A 22982-nucleotide genomic window follows, 5' to 3' on the forward strand; every position below is an offset into this window, starting at 1 on the left:
TGTAACTGCAAAATTAGAAGATTTAGAGAATCGTAGCAGGCGCCATAATTTGAGATTTCGGGGGTTCCCTGAAAAGGAAGCTTATACAGATTGTGGCGGCACTATTCAACGTTTTTGCATATTTCTTCTACAACAAGATGGCATCGAATTGGAGGATGCATCCCTCACTTCCATTGAACTAGATCGTGCACATCGCTCTCTGGGCCCCAGAATTAACGGCAAATCCAGAGATATTATTGTTTGTTTCACAAAGTATTCTGTGAAAGAGAAGATATACCAAATCGCCAGGAAGAAACCTTCGTGGGCATGGGAAAACCAACAAATTCAAATCAATGTGGATCTCTCTCCCCTGACTTTAAAAAAGAGGATGGAATTCAGGGAGATCACTGCTGTTTTGCGAAAGGAGGGCCTGCGGTACCGATGGCTGTTCCCATTTGGGATCGCTATAACTATTGAGGGCGCTACGTCCAAAGCCGTCACAGTGATGGAAGCGGCGACCATTTTGAAAACCGCTGGTCACCCAGTGAAGCTGACAGCCATGGCCAGACCTTCCACTTCCGCAACTTTGGGATACCCCTCGATGGCAAAGGGTCCACAGTGGAGGCAAAAGATTGCGCAGACAGTCTGGAGACTGTACTTCGGACCTGGAGAAGGACAAGGGATGACTACTTTCTACTACTAGGAGTTACAAGTTTTGAACAAAGGTGTTGTGCAGAGAAGTCATCATGTGGCTGTTGCACTTGCTCTGTTGGTTTTCTGGTTTGTTTCTAATAGTTCCGATCAGTTTAGATGTGGTTTCATGTTTCATCATGCTATGTTATTTTTCAGGGTCTGTCTGGGAGATGTGGCTCGGGGAGGGCGGAGCGGGCTCTGCTGGGGATCACGCCCTCCATAGCTTTCACAATGGTGCTTAGAGCACTAGACTGTGGGAAGCAACGGGAAGTTAGGGTAAGGGGAGGAGGGTGGGGAAATATTCTGTGACCAATATGAATATTGCCAACCGTACACCATGACCTATCACTTTCAACAGGGTAACAAGGTGAGACGTGCCAAAATGCGCTTCCTATGGCTGGAGTTGCAGGCTGAGGGCGAACAGTTGTTGAGGCCAGTCAGAGCAACTGGGTTAAGAACAAAGATGCTGGGACCGGGGGGAGTAGAGGCTTGATATTATGGCGTCCTTAAAATTATGGTCAATTAATGTAAAGGGCTTGAATAGTCCGCAAAAACGTCAGATGCTGCGGCATGAAGCTCAGACATCCAAAGCGGATATTTTGTTTCTACAAGAAACACATTTAAAAAAACGCTATGAGCATTTATTAAAGTGGCCGCTCTATCCTCATCAGTATCATGCGGCGGCGTCCTTACAGGAAAAGTATGCGGGTGTGAGTATCTTATTGTATAAGGATTTGTAGGGTACGGTTGTTAAAACAGTTGCTGATCCCTTGGGACGTTACTTAATACTACAATTAGAACTTGGTAAAGAACTTTACACGCTCTTAAATATCTATGCCCCTAATACGGGTCAGCGGGCCTTCCTGGCAAAGGTGGGCCACATATTGGATGTTATCCCTGTGGGGCTCATGATAATGGTGGGTGATTTTAATCTCACTATACAACCCCACATCGATACTTCTTCTAGTGGCTGCAGTGGCTCATCGGAGGACCGTAAATGCCTTAAGCGCTTCATACGAGACAGAGATCTTTTGGATGTCTGGCGACATCGTCACTCAGCGGTACGTGATTATACCTTTTTCTCCCACCCACATAAATCATACTCCCGTATTGATTATTTTTTAGTGGATAAGATTCTCGGGACGAGGGTTAACAACCCGGATATAGGATCCATTACATGGTCGGATCATGCTCCCATATGGCTTACTATTAGGTTACAGAGCACTACATCCGGGTTGCGTTCCTGGAAATTAAATGACTCCCTTTTGGACGATGACGATTTCTGCCAACAAATTAGGTCTGCTATAGATGAATACCAACAATTTAACGGGCCTCAAGATCATACTACCCCACTTCTTTGGGAATGTTTGAAAACAGTATTAAGGGGCAGGTTTATTTCTCATGCCTCGTATCACAAAAAACTTAAGAGTGCAAAGGAGGCGGTACTATTGTCTACCATCTCCGTTTTAGAAAAGAGACATAAAGCATCACTGTCCCCTAGAACTTACGCTCAACTTCAAACAGCTCGCAATGCTCTACAGGCTCTGCGAGCGAATGACATTGCATATCGGCTACAATTGGTCCGGCAAGAACATTTTGAATGGGGAAACAAGGCAGGGAGGATGCTGGCTCGTAAGTTAAAACACCGGATAGCACAGAATCAGATAACTAGGATCAAAGCCCTAGACGGCTCGATGTTAGACTCGGCAGATAAGATACAACAGCGCTTCCAGCAATTTTATGGTACGCTGTATGAAGCTGACTCTACCATTCAAGCAGCGCAGATTGACAATTATTTGCATGATATAACTTTGCCCACATTATCGGAGCATGAAAAACAATATTTTGAGAGTGTCATAACCCCTGTGGAACTTGAACAAGCTATTAAAACGCTTAAAGCTAACAAGGCCCCGGGTTTAGATGGGTATTCGGGGTCTTTTTATAAAAAGTTTGCTGATCAGATATCTCCTTACTTGTGGGATGCCTTTAATGCTCTTCAGGGTGAGGCCCGTTTACCCCCCAAAGCTAATGTAGCAGGGATCACTATCATAGCTAAGCCTGGGAGAGATCCAGCTGAGTGCGGCTCCTATCGGCCGATTTCCCCAATAAATATCGATTTGAAAATTTTAGCTAAAATTCTAGCTACTCGATTGAATCGAGTAATGACTAAATTGACCCATCCTGATCAGGCGGGCTTTATTCCCGGGAGGAAAGCAGCGGACAATGTCAGGAAAATTGTCGACCTCATGTGGTACACCCAACAGACTCAGACCCCAGCCATTTTAATGGCCGTCGACGCTGAAAAAGCGTTTGATATGGTTCACTGGCAATTCCTGTTTAAAACCTTGGAGAAGATGAATTTTGGGCCGAAATTTCTGAATTGGCTTCTTAAATTATATGACCACCCGAGAGCAAGGGTTAAAGTAAATGGGATATTCTCTGACCCCTTTCCTATTTGCAGGGGCACACGACAGGGGTGCCCGTTGTCCCCATTACTATTTGCGTTGTTTTTGGAGCCCTTTACTACTAAAATTCGGGCAGCGCGGTCTGTTCTGGGAATTCGGGTTGGGGAGGAGGACTATAAATTGTCATTGTTCGCTGATGACATCCTTTTTACCCTTATCTCAACCACAGCAGTCCTTGACTGGGGTGATTTCATTACTTACGGAATATAGTTTAGTGTCCGGCTTTTGTTTAAACTTGGATAAATCAGAGGTACTTAATCTTTCTCTCCCAGGGGCACTAGCTGATCAGTTGAAGGCGCAATACCCTTTAAAATGGGCGAACTCTAAAATAAAATACCTAGGCATTATGATAGGGCCCAAATTACAGGAATTATTCAAATTGAACTATTTACCGTTGGTAGCAAAGGTCTCTCAGGATTTGGTAAAATGGGACACATTGCCTGTTTCATGGACTGGTCGCATAGCGATTCTAAAGATGTCTGTGCTTCCCAAATTTAATTATTTGTTCCAATCCTTGCCGATCACAATTCCCGCTGCTCTCTTGAAGCGATGGCAGGGGCGTTTCTTTGCCTTTCTTTGGAAAAGACGACCCCCCCCCGAGTTTCACGAACAGTGTTATATCATCACAAACTGAGAGGAGGAATGGGAGTACCTAATCTTTTCTGGTATCATGCTGCAGCTCAGCTAAGCCCTATAATATCCTGGCATAGGCAGTTTGAGAGGCTCAGGTGGGTAGATATTGAGCAGGCCCTGCTGGGTGAGCTGCCTCTTCAGGCTTTAATGTGGCAACCTCAGTCAACGTTGAAAATAGAGGGCTGTATCACTCTTCCCTTGGCTACCACCATACACATGTGGAAAAAATGGAAACATCTATTAGTGGGGACGAGGCAATACTTTCAGACCACGCATCTCTATTATAATACTAGATTTTCACCGGGCTGGGACTCCTCCCTGTTTCTTATTTGGAGACAGCGGGGAATACACACCTTGGGACAGTTATGGGGAGGGGATAGTGTTTTCGCATTTACAGGAGCGATTCCAGCTTCCGAATTCTGCTATACACTCCTTCCTCCAATTAACCCATTTTATGAAGCAAGAACGTATTCAGATTGAGCTTCAAAAGGGGAGATCACAGTTTGAAGGATGGTGTGCCTATGCTGATCGGCTTAAAGGAGGGCTGTCCAAAATTTATAATACACTTCAAGGGTCTCTAACTGGCCTTCCTCCGTACACCAAAAAATGGGAGGAGGAGTTGGGGCAGCAGTTTACTGTTGAGGACTGGGATCAAATATTTTCTTGTACTAAGCGCTGTTCTGTATCCTCTTCCTTGACTGAAAATGGGTATAAGTTAATGTTTCGTTGGCATCTTACTCCTCTGCATTTATATAAGGCGCAATTATGTAGTGATGCGCTATGTACATATCATATGTACATATGTACATATCATATGTACATATGTACATATCATATGTACATATGTACATATCATATGTACATATGTACATATGTACAATTATGTAGTGATGCGATATGTACATATCACAATGTACTTAATTTAATACCTTCTTAAGGCTTCTCTTTTTCCAGCTGAACCAGCTTCCAAGTTCAAGGTCCTTGTTATTATGTAACTTTTTGCTTCTCTGCTCTTGTCTCTTACCACAAAATTTGCTCCTTATGTTATGTTACGTTATACTGATCTACCCCTGTTCGATGTAAACCGACCTGATATGGTATTCAACCTTGAAGGTCGGTATAGAAAAATGTTAAATAAATAAATAAAATGTTGGAAGTTATGTGGTCAAGTTGGGACTTTCTTACACCTTTGGTGGTCCTGCCCCAAGGTACAGAGACTATGGCAAGACTTGTCTGATATTATTTTCAGCTCCTTGAAACGCAGGATTGAACTGTCTCCAGCCACTTGTCTTCTTAATACACCTGTGGAGGGCTCCAGATATGACAGCATCCTCGTTAATCAATATTGTATTGGAGTTCGGTGCTTGGTGGCAGCGACATGGAAACAATCATTGGTACCTTCCAAAGCTGCTTTACTCCACAAATTAGACACAGTGAGTACAATGTACAACATTACAGCACAAAGACACAGGAGGCTACCTGGATACCACAAGATTTGGCAGCCATACCTTGCATGGCGGTCGGAAGCTTCTATACAATCGCCAGTGTCTACTCCATCACTTTCCTGATTTGTTTATGTGAGAACTGTTCTATTGGACGTTGCGCGACTTCCAGGGGGGAGGGGGAATGGGGCACCCTTATACAAAAGACAATTTCTATATATATCTTTGATGCTTTTCAGCTTAACCTTTTTATTGATAATGCTAGGTACGACCAGTCTGTAAGGTTCTCTCTGGTCACGTCACTCGATCCATAGGTCATTTCATCATATATATTTTCTGTATGCCATTTATACGCTTCTTATGCTTGTATACCTTCTTCTTGTGCGAATGTTGTTCACATGGTTACTGTGTTTGTATATACTCTTCTTTTGTTCATGGTCATTAATAAACATTACATTACAAAAGAAGTTTACATCTTGAGCATTATTACCTTTCAGATATGTAAGTGTCTTTATCATATCTCCCTCTTTCTCTCCTCTAGGTTATACATATTTAGGAGCTCATCTCATAAGGTTCTTGGTGCAAACCATTGTTAAAAGTTTTTCATGATCACCAGTGGTTGGTCAGAAATGCACAGCTCTATCACTGTGTGACACTGCCAGAACAGTGATTATAGGATCAGAAACCCAGGTCCATTTGCATGGTCACTAATGCATGATTAATGTCTTCTTCTATCACCAGCCAGTGATGAAGGCACACAGCACATAAAGGAGGAGAATCGAGAAGAACATCCTATGGAAGAAGGACTGAGCCCACGAGAATCAGAAAATGTCTTTGAAAATGTTTCACAGAGGACTGAGAGGAGCAACACAAGGAATAGACAGCAGGAGTTGGAGAAGAAGCAGAGAGACCCTGCAGGAGACCCACGGGATAGAGTCACTGCATGTGAGATGAAGGTCAAAGTCATCCCTGAGCACCAGAGACACGTGAGCACAGAGAGCCCCTTCCAGACCATTAACAGTGATCAAAAGACTTCTGACCTTCGCCAGAGGGAGGGGAAAGGGAAGAAATCCTTTCTGTGTGATTCCTATGGTAAAAACTGTGGTAAGGAATCGTATTTAATATTGCATCAGAAATCCCACCCCCTCCACACACTATTTCCATGCAGTAAATGTGGGAAAAGCTTCAGTCAGAAGAAAAATCTAAAAGTGCACCTAAATATACATAACCCAGAGACACCCTTCCCCTGCAGTGAACGGAGTAAAAGTTTAATTAGTAAGTATAAGCTAAAATTACATCACAAATTCCACACTGGAGCGAGACCATTTATAGATAGTAAGGGTGGGGAAAGCTTCATTAGCCGGAATATAGTAATCTCGTACCAGAAAATTCACAGGGGAGAGAGACTATTCTCTTGTACTAAAGGTAGAAAATGTTTTGTTAGGAACAAAAACCTCACACAACACTCCCAAATCCACACTGGAAACAAATCATTTATCTGCACTGATTGTGGGAAAAGCTTCCATCGTAAGGATAGGCTAATGTTGCATCAGCGCATTCACACAGGAGAGAGCCCATTCTCCTGTACTGAATGTAGAAAACGTTTCATTAGCAAAATATGCCTCTCCCACCACCAGAAAATCCACCCAGGTGTAAGACCATATATGTGTACTGAATGTAATAAAAGCTTCCCGGTGCAGAGTGCCCTCACACGTCATATGAGAATCCACACAGGGGAGCAACCATTCTCATGTAGTGAATGTAATAAAAGATTCACTTGGAAGGGCGACCTCACAAGTCACATGAGAATCCACACAGGGGAGCGACCATTCTCGTGCAGTGAATGTAATAAAAGATTCACTAGGAAGGGTGCTTTCACAAGACACATGACAATCCACACAAGGAAGCAACCATTCTCATGTAGTGAATGTATTAAAAGATTCACTTGGAAGGGCGACCTCACAAGTCACATGAGAATCCACACAGGGGAGCGTCCATTCTCGTGCAGTGAATGTAATAAAAGATTCACTAGGAAGGGTGCTTTCAGAAGACACATGACAATCCACACAGGGGAGCAACCAATCTCATGTAGTGAATGTAATAAAAAATTCACACACAAGTGTATGCTCACACACCACATGAGAATCCACACAGGGGAGCAACTATTCTTATGTAGTGAATGTAATAAAAGATTCACTGATAAGGGTGCCCTCACAAGTCACATGAGAATCCACACAGGGAAGCGACCATTCTCATGCAGTGAATGTAATAAAAGATTCAGTAGGAAGGGTGCCCTCACAAGTCACATGAGAATCCACACAGGGGAGCGACCATTCTCATGTAGTGAATGTAATAAAAGATTTACTAGGAAGGATACCCTCAAAAGTCACATGGGAATCCACAGAGGTGAGGGACTATTCTCATGTACTGAATGTAATAAAAGATGCACTGTGAAGGGTGCCCTCACACGTCACATGAGCATCCACAGAGGTGAGCGACTATTCTGTAGTGAATGTGATAAAACATTCACTAGGAAGTATGCCCTCACAAATCACATGAGAATCCACACAGGTGAGGGACTATTCTCATGTAGTGAATGTAATAAAAGATTCACTGTGAAGAGTGCCCTCGTACGTCACATGAGCATCCACAGAGGTGAGCGACCATTCTCCTGTAGTGAATGTAATGAAAGATTCACTGAGAAAGGTGCTCTCACAAAACACATGAGAATTCATACAGGGGAGCAACCATTCTCATGTAGTGAATGTACTAAAAGATTCACTCAGAAGGCTGCCCTCAGAAAACACATGAGAATCCACACAGGTGAGGGACTATTCTCATGTAGTGAATGTAATAAAAGATTCACTGTGAAGAGTGCCCTCACAAGTCATATGAGAATCCATACCGGTGAGAGACCATTCTCATGTAGTGAATGTAATAAAAGATTCACTGAGAAGGGTGCTCTCACAAAACACATGAGAATTCATACAGGGGAGCAACCATTCTCATGTAGTGAATGTAATAAAAGATTCACTGAGAAGGGTGCTCTCACAAAACACTTGAGAATTCATACAGGGGAGCAACCATTCTCTTGTAGTGAATGTAATAAAAGATTCACTGAGAAGTGTACCCTCACAAAACACATGAGAATCCACACAGGGGAGCCACCATTTTCACAGAAGATATAGAAACATAGAAATGACGGTAGAAAAATACCAAACGGCCCATCCAGTCTGCCCAGCAAGCTCCCACACTTATTTTCCCATACTTATCTGTTTCACCGACCACCAAGTACAGGGCCCTTGTTGGTAACTGCTTGATTCCAATTTCCTGCGACCCCCTGCCATTGATGCAGAGAGTAATGTTGGAGTTGCATCAGTACATTCTCATGTACTGAATGTAGTAAAAGCTTCACACAGAATGGTGCTCTCATAAAAACCATGAAAACACACATGAGGCCATTCTTATGGATTAAATATGGAAGGTCCTTTATTAGGAAGCAACATTTCTCAAAACACCAGAAACTCCATTTGTGCCACTACAAACCATTTACATGACCTGAGAGTGGGTAAAGCTTCCTTCCATGCTAAACATACACTTGGGGGGTAGATTTTCAAAGCAGCGCCTGACCATCCATGTACATGTGATTCCTGGTGCATGTATGTGGGTGTACCGATATAAAAACATGCACCAGAAACTCCACACAGGAGAGAGACCATTGTCTTGTACTGTGTGTGAGAAAACCTTCATTAATAACTATATACTAATCTCACACCAGAAAATCCACACAGGAGAGAGACCATTGTCTTGTACTGAGTGTGAGAAAATATTCATTAATAACTATATACTAATCTCACACCAGAAAATCCACACAGGAGAGAGGCCACTGTCTTATACTGAGTGTGAGAAAATATTCATTAATAACTATATACTAATCACACACCAGAAAATCCACACAGGAGAGAGACCATTCTCATGTACTGAATGTGGAACATGTACATTAGGGAGTCCAACCTCTCACTACACCAGAAAGTCCACACTGGAGTCCTGAGTGGGGGAAAACCTTCCTTGCTAAGTTTATATTAATCTCGACAGGAAAGTTTAAACAGAAGAGAGACCATTTTCATATAATGAGTGTAATAAAACATTCTCACAGAAAACACGTGAAAATCCACACAGGGGAGACATGAGATCATCCCCAATAAACCCTGGCATACAAATGAGGTTCAATCTGATCAAGGTCTGCACAAACAAACTCATATGGAGACCCCTGCCTCGAGAGAGACCATTCTCATGCAATAAATGCAGAAGATGCTTCATTAGGAACGCTCGCATCTCACCGCGCCAGAAAATGCACACGGGTGACTCGTGATGACATTTAACAAACGATGCAATCAAAGACCAAGAAAATGTGCCAGATCAATACAGGAATTGTTTGAATTATACTGAGTGCCACGGGTCTGATGCATCGAGACGCTCCCTGTGCATAGAACTCCCCATGGACTCCAGCAGGAAATTCCCTTTCACAGAATGCGAGTGCTAAGAGGGCATTAGCAGCGACTTGGAGAGAGTAAGATCACACTCAGCCAGGGCCACTTTCACCCAGCAGTCTCCTCCATCTCTCCTGCCCCATTAATCTGATGCTGCTGCAGCTTTACTCCTTGTTGGCTGATGGGAGGGCAGTCGCATGCTGCCTCCTCATTCTGGCCATGCTGACCAATGCACGCACATCTCTACCTTCTTCCAGCCCTCGCAGGACCATGCAAGATCAGCATGAGGCTACTTCTACCTTCTGACCCTTGCAGGCTGGTGCCAGTGTGGGGTTAAGGGCTTTGTGCTATGGGCAGCGCTGGTACCAGAGTATTAAATACCCTAAGTGAACCTTCAGCCTTGTACCTCTTTCTCCCAAAATAACTTCAGGCTCATAGACCCTCCCCTGAGATAATTACATTCATCATTCATTTTGAAACCCAGCACCATCATCTCAGTACAATCCTGTAGTAATGGGTACTTTTAAATATGAAACATTGCTTTATAAATATAAACATAATACAAATATGTGTCAGAAATCCTGTCAGCATCTGATGAAGGGCTCAGCTGAGATTTTTTTTGGGGGGGGACAGGGGTTAGACAAAGGTTGCCAACTTTTCTACAGACCAGGATTACACACTTGTGTACTGGGTGCCTCCCCTTATTTGCATGCATTTACATATATTTACCCCTCGGCCCTTGAATCTGCCTCCTCTTTCACTCTTCTGTCTGTTCCTTGTGCCACCACTGTCTCTTCCCTCTCCTCTGCTCTGTTTTATCTCTCTCCCTTATCTGTCCTCTCTGCCCTTCTCTCTCCCTCTTCTGTCCCCTCTGTCTCTTATCCTCCTCCAGGCCCTGCTCCCTCCTCTGTGTTTCTCTCCCTCCTACATTCCATGTGCCCACGCTTTCCCTCTCCCCTCCATTCCCTGTCACTGCTCTGTTTCTCCCCTGTTATGGGATTATTTTGCTTGAATCTCACTCTTGATGAACTCAGAGCTACAAATAAAGAAAATGAACAGAGGCTGTAGAGAACCAGTTCTGGTCCCAAGAAGTACAAAGGTAGGCGATCTATGAAAGCCGTTAGGAAATATAAGGAAAATAGATGCCGCGGTCTTTTTCAAATCCTTTATTGAAGCGGAGGCATAAAAGAATAATATAGCCCTACTCTGGCCGAGTTTCGCCGTTCTCACAACGGCTGCCTCAGGGGCTAAAAATCAAATCATATAAAACATTGTTATAATAAATGAATCTTAAAACAATAAATACAGAATTGAAAAGATAATAAATATAAAATAAAAAATGTGTAAATTTGTTTTATAAAAAATATTTTAAAATATTTCAGTTAACAGTATTCTAAAATGATGAAACAATCTTAAAAAATCTTTAAAAATGTTTTTCCACGGTTGATTAAAACATATTGTATTAAACTTGTGGAAAACAATATTGGTTTTGTATAATAATACAATCTACTGAGAGGCTTTTTTTTACTTTAAATATACATTCATGGACTCATGATGGTGGACCAAGCTGTATGCTTGTTTATCAATTGTATATATGTCTGTCTGATCCGCAAACGTGTTAGATCTATAAAAGTGTGCATGAATAAGAATAAAAATAAAAATCAATTTCAAAGTAATTTCAATATAAACCCAATATAAATTGTCATATATTGTATTCAAGACAATTGGATTGTGCTTATATGTAGACTGACCTTGTCGCTTGTACAGTCAATCATATTCTTGTGAATACGTTGTACCTAATAGCTCCTGGATTCAAAAGATGCACTGGTCACGTAATTGTGAATCAACGTGTAAAAATACAAACATGTATTAAAATGAAAGAATCAAAGCCGATTCAAAAGTTACTAACGAGGTGTGTAATAGATTTCTTATAACAAACTAATTATAAGCGGCTCGCAAGGAAATGTTGCAAATCGAAAAAATGAAAAAATGAAAACCACATTGCATATAACTCAACTGCTATTCCTTTTTTTTTAAAAAAGATGCAAAGAGTGAGATGTGCATTATAGCGCGAATCATAATAAAATCTCCACTTAACACGGCAAACCTTGAAGTCATGTCGCTGAATTATTTAAAAGTGAATTATGGCGCCAAACCAAAGTATTAATCGTAGTGCCGACTGCACCACGACTATACCATGTATATGTATATGTAAATGTCAATAATTTAGTTGATTGGTGGGAAATAAGGCATGAAAGATCAATGAAAAAATAATAAAAAATGAATAAAACGTTGTGTGCAAATTTTTATTATTTCGTTTAGTTTACTTTAGTTTATTGGTATTTATATACCGGTGCATCAGACGAACCTTCACATCGGTTTACAAAATTACAACACATTTAGAAATGCATTAATTGATAAAATAGTAACAGCTAAAAACTACACAAAGTAAAAGATAAATTAGCTGTTAAGAATAATCTAAGAACCAATAGAAAATTCATAAAACAGGAATCAAATTAAAATAAACATAGTAATAAAAACACTAAAAGAACATATAATAAAACAATACAAATTACAAATTAAAAAAAAAAAAAAATAATAATAATAGTAGCCCATCAACGTAAGAAGAGTGTGCATACTCAACAATTGTCGCTCATTCATAGCATTACATGCTCTTCTTAGTGTTCTGATCTGTAGTTTCGTACTCAGTATAAGCACATTTAAATAAACAGGTCTTTAATTCGGATTTAAATTGCTTTTTTTCTGCAGTGATCCTCAATGATGTTGGTAAGGAATTCCAAAGTTTAGTTCTAGCGATAGATAGAACATACTCCCTTACATTGCTGAGCCTAGCAGATCAAATAGTGGGAACTGATAGAAGACCTTTATCAGCAGATCGCAAGTCCCTCTGCAGTATATGAAGGCGTAAGGATGTATTAAGCTATTCGGTGTGTTCTTCAAAAATAACATTGTGAATTAGGGAAGCAACTTTATATTGAATCTGGTATTGAATTGGAAGCCAGTGTAATTTAATTAGTATTGGGGTGATGTGATCACATTTTCTCTGACCTGTCAAAATTAGTGCCGCAGCATTGTGTAGAACCTGAAGAGGGCGAATGCTGGACGCCAGTAGCCCAAGAAGCAAAGAGTTACATTAGTCTAAATTTGCAAAAATAAGAGATTGTAAAACGGATCTAAAATCTATAAGTTTCAAAAAAGATTTTAACCTACGCAAAATTAACAATTTGTAATAGCCGTCTTTCAACTTCATGGAAATGTGTTTCTTAAGAGAGAACTCAGTATCAATAGTAACACTTAAATTGCGAGTATTAAAACAAGGATTTATTTTTATATTATCGTTAAAAATCAAAGGGGGAATACTACTAAGATGGCATTTACGTTCAAGCAACAGAATTTCTGTTTTATTCATATTTAAGATTAGACGTAGGCGAGATCACGTGATGTGGTGAGCGAGGAAGGACGTGGAGGTCGGAGCTCCGGGTGCCCCAGTCTCATGTTTTTTGAGCCGCGGATTTAAATCTCGCCATTTCATCTTTTGCCCTCCTCCAACACCTGGGGTACATGTCCATCACTACTTATATGCAAAGATCTTCCCCTGGGATGCCGTTAAAAGCCGGGAAAAAGGACAAAGAAAAGCCGAGAGCGGGTGAACCCAAGATGGCGGCTTCTCCGGGGCCGCTTCCCAATGGGGATTTCTCCCAGGCAGTGACAGACCAGATCAAGAATATCCTGATGGAAGTCTTAGATCTAAAGTTAGCCGCGATCTCGGCACAAATATCGGAAGTGCACTCGACGCTAGCAGACATCAATCCGAGGTTTGAATGAGTGGAAGGGAGAGTCAGCCTCTTAGAGGATGATAATCTAGCTCTCACATCGAAGCTGCATGCGCTGGAAAAACAAGTTACCAGCCAAGCCTCTAAGCTCGATGACCTCGAAAATAGGGCAAGGAGGTCAAACATAAGGATTTTGGGCCTGCCTGAGACTTTAATCGAGAGGAACCTGGGCTCCTTCCTAGAATCATGGCTCCCTGAGGCGCTACACATACCAGAACTAGCCGGCGACTTCAAGATCGAAAGGGCCCATCGTTTAGGCCAGAGGAAGGAGGGAGATCCCAGGCCGCGGCTCGTGATAGCAAAAATTCTAAATTTTGCTCATAAGCAAGTAATCCTCCAGGCGTTCCAGAAAAATCCGGATTTGACTTATGAATCTAAGGCAATCAGAATTTTTCAGGACTATTCTGCTCAAGTGTCGGGACAAAGGAGAAGCTTCTCACCTTATTGTTCGCAGCTATTCGATAAACAGGTGAAATTCTCACTTCAATTCCCTGCCCGCTTGAAAATTTGGCATGGCAATCAAACAGTGCTGTGTGAGACACCTGCAGAAGCACAGAATTTCATAGCTACGCAGTTGCATTGAACCTTGCCAGCCAGGTGGCCATTTTGGGTTTTTGTCTGTTCCATCCGGCCTGCACTAGCGGCGGGAGAAGGAGGATTGATGAAGGCGGCCACAGAGTACGGACTGCCCGAACGAAGGTGTCAGATCCCAGGATGGATAAGTAAGAACTCATGCTGCAGTTCGGATGGGCTTCTGCTGTTACAGTTTTAGAGTTTTGACAGTTTTTATCCTCTGTTAATGTTCGAACTCGACTGAGCGTGAGGCCGACTTTAGTGCACGCTTGGGGTTGGTATACGCCGAGCCCAGCTTCAGTTATGACGGAGAAATCTGCACATATATCGGGATGGGGACTTATATGTTTCTGATACCTGGCGGTCAGGAGACTGAGCGACCGACTATTCAGCCCTTTGGAGACCAGACTTTTGTTCCGGGATCCCGGAAGGCTGGGACCTGAGATATGCGACGGGGAGGATTAAGTGACACTAGTACGACGAGGCAGAGCCGTGAGCTTCAGTGAGCCACATACTTTCCCAAGCGCACCTTTCTCTGGAGACGCTGAGACCCTTACAATAGTAGTTTTGGCGAGTTGACTAGTCCGGGACTGTGGCACCTGGCCACATCAATACGTGATCTCAGATTCCCTCAGGGGAAACTTTTGAACAGTTGGAACATTTGGTTGTTGATCGTGATTAGATTTATGAGGGTTATCTATGTAAACGGGGAGTTGGGGGGGGGAGAGGGGTGGTGGGGACGGGAACGGGAGGTAGGGAGGGGAAGGGAGGGGTTGGGGGGAGGGTGGCTGCATGAGCATGGTCACAGGTATGAATGGTCTGTTTGTTTTTCTGCAAGTGTTGGCGTAGCTGGAGCTGACCCACCAGTTAAACCGGAGTTTAGGAAACATCTGGGGTGGTATGGGCGTTCCCAAGAGTTGGTAGCTTTGAGAGTTTCCCTCGTGGGGGAGAGGGGGGGATTTTTTGTTACCCCCAAGTGCGAGCCCCGAAGGTACTATAGACTATGCGCAGATGGGTGACCGCATTAGAGTCATATCATGGAATGTTAATGGTTTGGGATCCCCGGTCAAACGATATAAAATTTTGCAGCAACTCAAAAAACACAACCCCACCATAGCCTGCATACAGGAATCAAATCTTTCTGGAAAGGAAAGTGGTAAATTACAACGTAATTGGGTGGGTTCATGTCACTTTTCTCCTGCTAAAGGGAAAAAGGGGGGGGTTGCCATCCTAATACATAAAGATGCCTCCTTCCAGTTAATTAACTCTGTGATAGACCCCGAGGGTAGGCTGGTACTTATATCGGGTACATTACAAGGGACTATGGTCACGATTTGCTGTTTATACGCCCCCAATGCATACTCGCATGATTTCTTCACATATGTGCTATCCCAATTAGTGAAACATGCTAAGGGTTATGTTTTAGTTGCTGGTGATTTTAATGTTACTGCGGACCCTACACTTGATAAGTCCCCAGAGGGTCAACCTTCTCCGAGTCAATCCTGTAAAGGCGTCCCTTTTCTATGCTCGAAGTTCTCTCTCATAGATTCTTGGCGTACTCTCCATCCGACTGAGAGAGACTACACACATGTCTCAAGGGCGCACGTGTCAATGTCCCCACTAGTGGTTTCCATAGCCTCTGGCATGCTGTTATAGGCCCACAAGCCATATCGGACCATGCTTTGATATGGGTAGATTTACAATTTCAAGCTCGAGACCCAGGGGAGAAATTTTGGCGGTTCCCCAGTTTCCTCAGGGACGATAAATCGTTTAAGACCTTCTTGTTTCAGAAGTGGAAAGACTTTGCTAAATTTAATAAACAACATGAAGGGGAACCGCAACTATACTGGGAGACGGCTAAGGCTGTCCTTCGGGTGGAAGTCATTTCCTATGTGGCGTCACGGCAGAAAAAGTTAAATGCTAATGTATTAAGACTAGAGGACCAACTGGCAGCTATTAAACAAGAAATGTCACAAGGCCAGACTCCAGAGCTTAGGAAGACATACTTTAGTGTACTGAGCGAGCTCAATACCTTGCTTCATCAACGGGCACAGAGAGTATTCCAGGCGGGTGAAAGAGACTTTTTCCGTTTTGGGAATAAAGCGGGGAAACATTTGGCGAATTTAGTCCGTGCACACAGGGGGAAAACGTTTATTCTGGCCATGAAGGCCACTAATGGACGTAAGGTCTCCTCCAGAAAAGAAATCTGTGAGGTCTTCCGACAATTTTACGAAGACCTATACAAAGCGGAGGTGCCTGGGGATGGGCTAGCGGAGGAGCGGTTTTTCCAGGGCTTACAGCTTCCATCTCTATCCCACGCACATTTAGACTTCCTTAACCGGCCACTGCTGTCTTTGGAAATTCTTAATGCTATAGCCATGAGTAAACCCGCGAAGGCTCCGGGCCCGGATGGGTTCTCTTTTGATTTTTACCGGATGCTTCGTTTTCATCTCTCTGAACCTCTAAGTTTTATAATTCGGCAATATCGATGAACAAATTACCCTGCCATTTTAATACAGCCCACATCACTGTCCTGCCAAAACCGGGTAAGGATCCGCTACTACCGGGATCATACAGACCCATCTCTTTACTCAACTGTGACTTAAAACTCTTGGCGAAAACTTTGGCAGACAGGATGGGGCATTTATTACCCCAGCTTATTTCAGACTCACAAGTGGGATTTGTTAAAAACAGGCCGGCTTGTGGCCATATTATCCATTTAATATCGGCTATGTCTTCGACCCTCTCGATGAAACAGCCGGCCTTAGCTATAGGGTTTGACTCGGAGAAGGCCTTTGACAGGGTGGCTTGGCCCTGTATGTTCTCTGTACTCCAACGTTATGGGATCCGGGGCAATTTTCTGACCTATTTAACTTTGCTATATTCGCAACCTCTATCTTACATTGTAGCAAACGGAACCAAATCAGGGGCAGTTCACATCTGTTGGGGGGTGCGGCAGGGATGCCCCCTTTCTCCCTTACTGTATATTTTAGCTATTGACCCATTGCTGAGAAAAATAGCTTCCATGTCAGAGATTACAGGTTTTGGTAAGGGGACCACATGTTCAAGGTTGCTGCATTCGCAGATGATGTAGTAATCTTCCTCACAAACCCCAGTACCTCTTTAGGTCCTCTGTTACAGATCCAAACTGAATATGGGAGCTTCGCAGGGTTAAAAATTAACCGTGACAAATCGGAGGCCTTAGATATAGGTGGGAGAGTACGCCCGACTTGGAGAGGTCCATTTCCGCTAAAATGGGTGGATAAGATTATGACCTATTTAGGCATTAAAATACCGGTAGTTTTACCAGACTTTTATAAGGTAAATGTAGAGCCGTTGTTGCTGGCCACTACCCAGCTTCTGACTAAATGGCGGGGATTACCCTTATCCATGACTGGCAGGATACAATTGATAAAAATGATGGTTTTACCCAAGTGGTTGTATGTGATGCAAATGGCCCCGCTGTGGTTAAAGGCTAAAGATATGACTCAAGTTCATAGAACGCTGCGGACATTTATTTGGCAGGGAAAGAAAGCCCGTATCGCACTTAACATTTTGATGCAACCTGGGGACAAGGGAGGCCTTAACTGCCCTAATTTTCAGCTCTATAATTTAGCCTGCCTGTTAAGGCACATCCGGGACATCATGGGGGAGACTTCTTTTTACACGCTGCTAACCGCTTTAACAAAGTGGTGGGACCTCCCTTCCTTAAACCCCCTTTTACAACTGCCAAGGGACAAGTTGCATCTGGAGGTCCGGCCCCAACCCTTCTTATGGGCATGTCGCAAAGCTTGGGCCTTTCTTTGTGGCAAAGTGGGCCTCACTAATATACTGACTCCCTGTTTGATGATCTGTGATAACCAGATTTTTCCTCCTGCTGCAGTTCTCTCGACGTTTCACAGGTGGAAGAGCAAGGGACTAGTATGGGTTCATCAGTGTTATAATAGAGATACGGGCCAAGTACAACAGTTTCCTGTCCTACAAGCAGCTTTTCAGCTCCCACCCCAAGATGCTTACGCATACACACAGTTGTGCAGTTTCTTGACGAAATTCAAAAGGGAGGTAGGGCCTTCAGCTACATTTTGGGCCTTGTACGATTTAGTTTTTCCTTCTGCGGTGAGAAAACCTAAGATAGTACAGTATAGTCAGGCTTTACCTCAGCATTTTTCTTTGGATACATTCACAGGAGTGTATCAGAAATGGACGCAATGGGCGCCGTTCTCCCTTACTAGACAAGAATTTGTACAGTGCTTTATTCATCTCCCCCAGTATTCAGACTGTGTGATTTATAGAGAAACCTGTTATAAATTCTTAAGACGAGTCTACATTGGCAAGGACAGGGCACATGCAATGGGTATTGCTGAATCTCCAGATTGCTCCCGATGTGCTCTAGCCAAGGGATCGTTAGAGCATTATTTTTGGGAATGCCCGGCGGTCCAGTCTTTTTGGACGGACATCCAGGCGACGTGCAGCTCTTTGCTGAACGAGACACTCCCCACAGGTCCCATGTTGTGGCTATTCGGTGTCCCTCCTACATTAGCCAAGGAGCTTTCGGACGCTCACTTACAGTTTCTATGGAAAGCCAGTCTGGTGGGGAAACGACTAATTCTCTTGCACTGGGTGACTGAGCAAGTCCCACTGCATGAACATTGGTTTCGTAACCTTGTCAAATTATATAATTTGGAATATCGATGTAGCCAACGTCACCCTGACAAACGACAGAAGGAGATCGAACTAATTTGGCTCCCAATGCGTACATACCTCACTCCCACCACCAATTGAAGGGTTATGATACCTTATGCCAAGTGCGGGGTCTGGAGGTCTATCTTAATTGCCAAGGCCAGACTCTGGCTTAAGCTCTCACAGTTTCGGCTTTCTTTATTCATACCTTCTCAGTTTTTTGATGACTAAGGATGTCTTAAGAGCCATGTGCTTCCACTCATGGGATGGGGTGGGAAGGGGATAGGGGGAGAGGGATTGAAGGGCTCATTTGGGACGGAGTTTTAGGGAGTTATGGTGTTATAGTGTTAAGGTTTATTGCTTATTGCTTTTAGCTTTTTAGTGTATAGGAGAGACTATTGAGTTGTTTCTCTGCCTGTTTTTCACTCTGTAACCTTGCTTGCAAATGTGGGCTCCCTGGGCTTTATCCTATTGTATGATTGTTTGACCCCCCTAGGGTTTGTTAAAAAATTTCTCAATAAAAATATTTTACAAAAAAAAAAAAAAAAAAAAAGATTAGACGTAGGTGTTGAAGTAATTTTTTTAGTGACAAAATATAAATTTTGATAAGCTCTAGCGTATCTTCTATTGAAGTTTCTATAGGAACTAAAAATTGAATGTCATCCGCGTACATATAAAATTTCAAACCTAATCTGCTTAAAAAATGACAAATAGGTAAAACATATATATTAAAAAGTGAGGCAGACAAGGTAGATCCTTGGGGAACAGTAGTGGCTAAAGTAACTTTTTCCTGTTAACCCTTTCAATAAAATAGAATGATCCACAGTATCATCTGCCGATGATAAATCTAATAAAACTAAAAAATAACTCTACCCAGTATCGAAATCTCTTAAAACAGTGTCCATAAGAGCAATGAGCAACGTTTCAGTGTTACATTTTTTTCTAAATCCGCATTGATTGGGAAATAGAATATTATTTGATTCTAAATAGGTATCGAGCTGTTTATGAGTTACTTTTTCTAGGATTTTTGCTAGAAACGATAGATTAGAGATAGGCCTATAATTGCTTAATTGTGTATTATCTAACATAGGTTTTTTTTTTAATATAGGTTTAATTATAGCATTTTTTAATATATCAGGGACGGAACCTTTCATCTAATGATGCATTGACAATATCAGTAATGAGTGGGGCTATAATATCAGCCAAAGGTTTAAGAAAGCACACTTGAATAGGATCTAAAGGATGTTTGGCAGGATTTAATTTTTTGACGTAACATTCAATTTCAAGAGATGAGACAGAATCAAATAATGCCCAATTAATATCAGATTTTATTGGCATTGAGACTTCTTGGATAGAACTAACATTATTGTTTGAAATTAATAAATCAATTTTCTCTTTAAAAAATAAAGCAACCTCATTACATTTATTCTCAGGTAATCCTTCAACATCAGTTGGAGATTTTGTTAAGTTGTTGTCAATCCTAAAGAGTTCTCTAGGGTTATGCAGAGACAATTCTAGCTTTTTTTTTTTTTAATTCTTTTTTAGCGTTATCAATGAGTTTTTATACTGATGTAAAGCTAGCCTATATACTGCTAATGTTTGGACTGTTTTATTTTTTCTCCATGTTATTTATAATTTTTTTTAGGCTTTGTTTTTGTTCTTTAACTTCTTTATTAAACCAGGGATTTAAATTTTGTTTAGGTTTAATTATCTTGGGGCACAATTTGTTTGCAATATTGGAACAATTTGTTAGCCAGGTAGAGGATAAATCAGTTGAATTGTTGGGGTTAGAACTACGTTTAATTTTTTGAAATTCTGTTGATAGATCTTCAATTTTAGGTTTAAGGTGGAAGGTAATGTGAGATGGTTTTACATTTTTGAAAATGAGTGGTAAATTAAATGTAGCTTCAGAGTAAATTAGAAAATGATCAGACCAAGGAACTGGTGTTATATTAAGTGAAATATTTGGGCAAAACTTAGCATTAACAAAAATCAAATCTAACGCATGACCAGCTTTATGAGTAGGAGCCCGTGAAGCTAGATTATAGCCCAGGGCTGCGAAAGAATCACATAAAATAGAACAAGTGGAGTCTAAAATAACATTAACAACATGTACGTTAAAATCCCCCCAAATTAAAGACGGTTTATCGGGATTCAAGGTTAAAGTTAAACATTCAATGAGCGGAGAAATGTTGTGATCTAATAAGCCAGGAGGACAGTATAATACACACAGCTGTAATGCATCGGATTCAAATAATGCAAGCTCATAAGGATGAGCAATAGAAGATGGAACAATTTTGATTTTTGATTTTAAGTTGCTTTTTTGATTATCAACATCAGACATTCAAAACAAATAGTAGAAAATTCTTTTTCACTTAATGCACAATTGAGCTGTGGAATTCATTCATTTCACTAATATGGAGAGCACATATATAATTATATATAAAGGAAAACTTACAGGGGTATTTTGCATAGGCCACCGGTGCGCGCAAAGCCCCGGGACATACGTAAGTCCCGGGGCTTCGTAAAAGGGGTGGGAGGGGGTGTGTCAGCAGTCTGGGGGTGTATCCGGGGGGCATGCCCGTGGTCAGGGGGTGGTTCGGGGTGGGTCCGGGGTGTGGCGATGGTTTGGGGGCGGGCCGGGGGGGGCCATCCCGAGTCTCCCGGCACTGCAGCCTGTGCCTGGGGATGGCGAGCCGGCGCGCGCAAGTTACGCCTGCATCGGGCAAAAGTATGCGCGTGTGGTTTTATAAAGTCTGCCCCATATTGTTTTTTGAATTATTAATTCAGCAAACATTGTAATCATTGTCTTGAATACACAGTTTTTATGACAATTTATATTGGGTTTATATTGAAATTATTTTGATATTGAGTTTTATTTTTATTTTGATTCTTATTCATGCACACTTTTATAGATCTACTAATTTTGCGGATCAGACAGACACAAATACGAGTGGATTGTGATATGCTACAGGTGTCTGCAGTCATTAGAGAGAGAAATGCAGGAGAAAATGCTCAAGATCGACAACTTGGAAAACAGAGCCCGCAGGTCTAACATCAGATTTGTGGGGATCGTTGAGGATGAAAATTCGGTTAATGTGAGTATTTTCAGGACTGGCTCTTGGAGGAACTGGGCCTACAAGTGCTGAGAGGAAAAACAATCTTTGAAAGGGCCCATCATTTAGAACCGAAGCAACAGGAAAGGTCCCGACCAAGGGCAGTTAGTAAGTAGCACATTCAAAACAAATAGGAGAAAATTCTTTTTCACTTAATGCACAATTGAGCTGTGGAATTCATTGCCAGAGAATGTGGTTAAGAAAATTAGCATAGCTAGGAGTAAAAAAGGTTTAGACAAGCTCCTGGAGAAGAAGTCCAGAAATTATTATTAACGAAGAATACTTAGAGAATAACCACTGCTTCTCAATCGGGCCGATACAGTAAAGTGCGCTCCGGTGGAGCCCACTGTAAGCCCGCATTTGGCTGTTCGTTTTCGACGCGCTATTTTTACCCCTTGTACAGTAAGGGGTAATAGCGCGTCAAACATGTGGCCAACACCCCCGAAACTAATAGGACCCACAACATGCAAATACATGTTGATGGGCCTATTAGTCATTCCCGCGCGATACAGAAAGCAAAATGTGCAGCGAAGCCACGGGTTGGAAGACGGACACTCAATTTTGCATGAGGGCTGATACTGAATCGTGCGCCCAGGACACTGGCCTGTGCGCGCATCTGGAGAGCGGGCGCTCGCCTGCTCTCCCGCGCTTCTTTCCGTATCGGCCCGAATGTGAGATAGCAGCATGGGAACTATTTACTAGTTGTGATCTTGCCAGGTAGTTGTGACCTGGATTGACCACTAATGGAAGCAGGATACTGGGCTTGATGCACCCTCAGACTGACCCAGTATGGCAATTTTTATGTTCTTATGTTGCATATCATCCCTAGTCAGGTTTCGTTTGTGGTCTGGTGGCAGGATAGCATATATTTTGCTGCTATAGCTGCTGTTTTCTCTTTATGTAATGAGATTACAGAGAGTTTCTCCTGCTCATTGTATAAAGTATAAATCTGAGCTCCCAGTCTTCCCTCCTGGGCCTGTGCTCCTGGAGAACTATTCTCAGTGCTAGAGGATACCACATCATCCTGAGGGCAGGCCCTAGCTCCAGGATTGCTTCC

At 42.4% G+C, this 22982-nt stretch overlaps 1 protein-coding gene across 5 annotated transcripts in view; it reads left to right on the forward strand.

Moving 5' to 3' along the window:
- LOC115083576 (oocyte zinc finger protein XlCOF6-like) overlaps positions 1-22982 on the forward strand; it is a 94129-nt gene that overhangs the window by 38116 nt on the left and 33031 nt on the right. The window contains exons 2-3 of one of the 5 annotated variants that reach the window (XM_029587482.1): positions 5020-5203; positions 5954-8430. The exons of 2 other annotated variants lie outside the window; for them this stretch is intronic. In XM_029587482.1, coding sequence (XP_029443342.1) covers positions 5149-5203; positions 5954-8400 — 2502 coding nt within the window. In that variant the 5' untranslated portion in view covers positions 5020-5148 and the 3' untranslated portion in view covers positions 8401-8430. Of the gene's footprint in view, positions 1-5019; positions 5204-5953; positions 8431-22982 lie in introns of those variants that run through there. 2 more of the 5 variants (XM_029587481.1, XM_029587484.1) reach the window with 2 other exon arrangements.

The sequence above is a fragment of the Rhinatrema bivittatum genome, chromosome 2 (assembly GCF_901001135.1).
Source record: "Rhinatrema bivittatum chromosome 2, aRhiBiv1.1, whole genome shotgun sequence".
NCBI lineage: Eukaryota > Metazoa > Chordata > Amphibia > Gymnophiona > Rhinatrematidae > Rhinatrema > Rhinatrema bivittatum.